Source organism: Manis pentadactyla, chromosome X (assembly GCF_030020395.1).
Source record: "Manis pentadactyla isolate mManPen7 chromosome X, mManPen7.hap1, whole genome shotgun sequence".
Classification (NCBI taxonomy): Eukaryota; Metazoa; Chordata; class Mammalia; order Pholidota; family Manidae; genus Manis; species Manis pentadactyla.
Genome location: NC_080038.1, coordinates 20464922 through 20469442, shown reverse-complemented (window position 1 = coordinate 20469442; position 4521 = coordinate 20464922). Strand labels below are relative to the sequence as shown.

At 53.8% G+C, this 4521-nt stretch overlaps 1 protein-coding gene across 1 annotated transcript; it reads right to left on the bottom strand.

The window, feature by feature from the left end:
- On the bottom strand, window positions 1–1041 carry LOC130681996 (melanoma-associated antigen B5-like). The gene has a single exon (XM_057495996.1). The coding sequence runs from the start codon at window positions 1039–1041 to the stop codon at window positions 1–3; it is 1041 nt and encodes a 346-aa protein (XP_057351979.1).
- Between the last annotated feature and the right edge of the window lie 3480 nt (window positions 1042–4521).

The following is a 4521-nucleotide window of genomic DNA, read 5'->3' as shown; positions in this document are numbered from 1 at the left end:
TCAGACTTCAGTAGAGGTGGGGAGACCCTTCTGGGCATGGCCAGTGGTGCCAAGGCTGGCTGCAGCTCTGACTTGGGCTTTTTCTTCCTCATCTTGCACAGCTTTTTCACAAAAGATTGGGAAGACACTGGGAATTTCTTTCCTGCTGTTCACTATAAATTCCAGGATTTTCTTCCTGCTGGTTTCAGCGTGGGCTTTGGGGCCCCACAGGATCTCATAGCAAGGGGGATCACTGCCAGCCATCTGGCGGTACTCCAGGTACTTGAGTCTCACCAAAGTTTGGGTGATGAGCTTCCTGGGTTCCTCGTAGAAGAAGTGCCTCCTCCCAGGATATAGTCTCATGTTCCTCAGGTGTTTCCACATGTCTTCCTCAGGAGCACAGCCGTTGTGCAAGAGGATGATACCCAGAACACGCATCAGAAGACCCGTCTTTGGATAGCCCCTGCCAGGACGCACCCTCCCATTGTTGGGGAGCTTCAATTTGCTGACCAAGTCATATGATGGTCTAGGTGAGTCACCTTCCTTCAAGTCAAGAGCAAAGAGGATCTCAATGCGCTTAGAGGTTTTCTTGAGGATCTCAGGAAGTTGGGATTCATTCTCTTTACCAATAATCTTCAGCATGTCTTCCTTCAGGATGGGCTGCTTCAGTTTATACTTCTGCACAAGGAAGTGCTCCAACACGTCAATAATGGTACTGACGTAATAAAATTTGCATGAGCCTTGAGTGTCGAGTGGAACCTCAGTAATCCTGGGCCTATCCTGATCTTCATCGTCGGAAGCTTCATCAGATGTAGTGTGAGTAGATACAGTGGTGACAGGTGGTGCTTCCTGAGGCTGCTGGCCAGTGCTACGTGGCTCAACATCAGGCAGACTCTGGATAAGATCTTCACACTGAGGAAACGAGGAGGGAGTGGGCTCTGCTGCTGTTGCTGCTGCTGCTGCTGCTGCTGTGGCCTGAGCATGCCCACGACTCTGGGTCTCACCCTGGGCCTGGTGCTGTGTATGGCGGCCCTGGCGCTTACTCTTCCGACGCTGAGGCATGATGACTCTCTGGTCAAGGACAGCAGGCAGGAGTGTGGGCAGGCTGTGAGCAGGTAAGGATACCTGGGGGAGGGAAGGTGCGAGGATGTGAGCACCTTCAGCTGGGAGATCACCTTGGCTCTAACCAAGGCCACCTCTGCAAGTTTCCGTGGGGCTCTACTCTAGGTCCCCACAGGGCTCCTGTTCTGGTCATCCTGTTCCCTGAGAACCTCACAGAGGACCTCGGAGGAAACCTGAGATGACAGCTTGCTAGCTCCATCTGGGGGTACACTGGGGTGACAGCAGAGGCTGCCAATGGGGAGCCTCTGTTCTTGGGTGTGGGGGTGTTTTCAGTTCACAATAAGATTGTAATGTCAGCTATTGGCAAGTCCTAGGCCCCCTCTATTCTGCTATTGTAAAGGTGCCCCAACGCCAACACCTCCCGGAGAACCAAGAGGAGCAAAAGAAGGGGTCCCTTAGCCCCTATCCCAGTCGGGGGACACCCACCTGAGAGTTAGGTGGAGCACTCTCCTTCAAGAGCTGCTCGGGTCCGCAGTTCTCGTGTAGGGTGCTTGGTCAGGCGGTACTTCCTGGTACACCTCCCGTTGGCCGCCTGCTGGCAGCACCCTCACACAAAATATCTTTTCTCCCTTACATTTAATGGAAATAAGTGAAGTTGAGCCTCAGCCTGACAGCCCTGGCCTAAGCCTTCACGTTCTGAGTGCAGAGGTGGGACTCAGAATATCTTGTGAACTATTCAATGGTGGACTGTCCCTCAATCTTTCCCCGAGGCATAGCTGGGACTCGTCATCTCCTGAGAACCCCCAGGAGGATATGTGTGTCGTCGGCTGCCCCTAGACCCTCCCGCCCATGGTCTCCAGGGCTGAGAACAGGGGATGGATTCCGTGTACCCTCATTTTGTGTGTTCTCCTCAGACATCATGGTCCTCACCTAAACTCCTAGTAAGGCCTGAAATCCTCCCGTTTCAGAGGACAAACCTTCCGCTTTAAACACAGTCCCCCCACCACACAGCCCACCACCATGCCCCAACCCCTGGCTGGCCACCACACCTCCTAGCCCACTGCTGCGGGCCACTGCCGTGTCCCTCACACCCCCACCCCACCATCCCCAGCCCCCTGTGGTGACCCGCACCACTGCCGTTCCCCCCTACCCCTGTGCCTGCTGCAGTACCGTGCCAACCACCCACAACGCCCCAGCCTGCCACAGCGCCATGCCACCCACACCACTACGCTGCCTACCGGCGCACACCCCCACCCACACAACTACTGCCGTGACCCACCCCACTCCCCACCACGCCCCCCTCCTCCATCCCCCGGCCCGCTGCTGTGCCCCCCACAACACCCCCACCCCGGCCCACGCCGTCACACACGACCCCACCGGCACTCCCACACCCCCTGGCTTGCTGCTGCCACGCCCCTCCTCCACTCGGCCCACCGGGTTGGGGGGGTGGGTGCGCTGGGTCAGGGAGGAAGGCCGGCAGGCTTTGGTGAAACTTTGAGCCTATGTCTCCTCACCTACACCCTTGTTGGCGTCTTCTCTCCCTCTGCTGCCCTGGTGCGGCCCCCTTAAACTACGGTCATTCCTCACCTTCCAGAGACCCTCTAGGCAGAACTCTCCCTCAGCCTGATGAGCTGCCCAGGACACCACTACGACTGGGACAAGGAGCCGCCTCCACCACTCTTGTGGAGTGAGGGGTTCTCTCATCCTTCGTTCAGGCCCTTCCCCTTAACTCCTCATAGAGTTTGGGACTTCACTTGCCTGTTCTGGGGAGCACTACTCTCCCCCTCAGTTATAACAGAGTCGCTGTAGGGTGACAGCAGGGTTGGGATCTCTGCTGCCCCAGATATTCTAGGGAGCTCTACTCTCCCCCTCAGTTATAACGGAGTCTCTCTAGACTGACAGCAGGGGCGGGATCTCTGCTGCCCCGGATGTTGTGGGGAGCGCCGTCAGTCATAACAGAGTCTATCTAGGCTTACAGCAGGAGCGGGATCTCTGCTGTCCCGGATGTTGTGGGGAGCACTACTCTCCCCTTCAGTCATAAACGAGTCTTTCTAGACTGATAGCAGGGTTGGGATCTCTGCTGCCCCAGATATTCTAGGGAGCTCTACTCTCCCCGTCAGTTATAATGGAGTCGCTGTAGCGTGACAGCAGGGGCGGGAGCTCTACTGCCACAGATGTTCTGGTGTGGAACACCGTCAGGTTCACACAGGACTGTCAATTATATTCCTTAATACTGTAGGCGCTTCCCTCTGCCACTGCCCTTACAAGGCCCTCACCTCCTTGAGACCTTCCTTGCAGAAATCAGCCTGACAGTGGAGGTGAGGGAACTCTACGTGATGCGCTGTTTGGGCGTGGTACTCAGTCAACATTCTTCTAGGTCTTCATCTTGGTGCCTGTCTCTTTCATGAAAGGCTTCTCAGGGGAATGCCGCATCCCTGCAAACCCTTGAGTAATTTTTGTCCTTGCAAATTTTACAGAAAATGGTCTGTGTCCCCCAGGAGTGATATGAGATGGGGAAGCTGAGGAAGAAGGCAGAGGACTAGGGATGGGAGGTGGGCTACAAGCCAAGGAGAGCAGCCTCAGGAAAAACCAACAATGCCAGCTCCTTGATCTTGGGCTTCCAGCCCCCAGAACTAGGAAAATATTACTTTCTGTTGTTTAAGCCTCCTAGTCTGTGGCATTTCATTATGGCAGCCCTAGCCAAGCAAGTGAGTACACTGCCCTAGATGAAGATTTCTTACTGGCTTATCTGCTGCCAAAGTAATTCACAGGAGCATGTTTTCACAGCCTCCTAGACACCCCATGAGGTGAAGAAGGATTTTACCCAGTATGGTTGTGTGGTGTCCAAACACACTGGACACTGGAGAGATGAGACAAACAGCTGTTTATGAACCAAGTGTATGCACAGATTCAGGGGGAACACCATGTGCCACCTAGCACAACATGGGGTTGCACTCAGGAACAAAGAACATAAACAGGGCCTGTGGGAGGCTGGGTTTGCAGTATCAGAGGATGAGGCGATCCCTTGTCCCCATGGGAGCAAGTAATCAGTTTGTTTGAAAAATTTCACCAACTGGTAGGCCACAAAAACTTGCAACTTAGGAATAAGCAAGATGTGTCTGTGCCTTGTTCCCTTGATGAAGATGGTTGGTTGTTACAGGACCTTTCCTGCATGTGCACAGTGTGGAGGAAAACTTGCAGTTAGGCAATTCAAAGCCCTGCTGGGCTCTCCAAATATCAAGGAGCACCTGACATTGGACCTTAATTTCAGGCCTTACACCACAGTGCAGTTTTCCAGTTTTCCATTCAAAGATTTTTTTCCCTCTGCTCTGAGACACATCATTTGAGGGTCTGGCCTCTACTCGGCACTCCCACAGTCACATCTACTCGATAAGGCACTTTAATTATAATTACATTGCATGTATTGACTTGCAGCTTCCTAAAACTTAAAGTACCCTGCCTAAGGAATTTACACTTTTA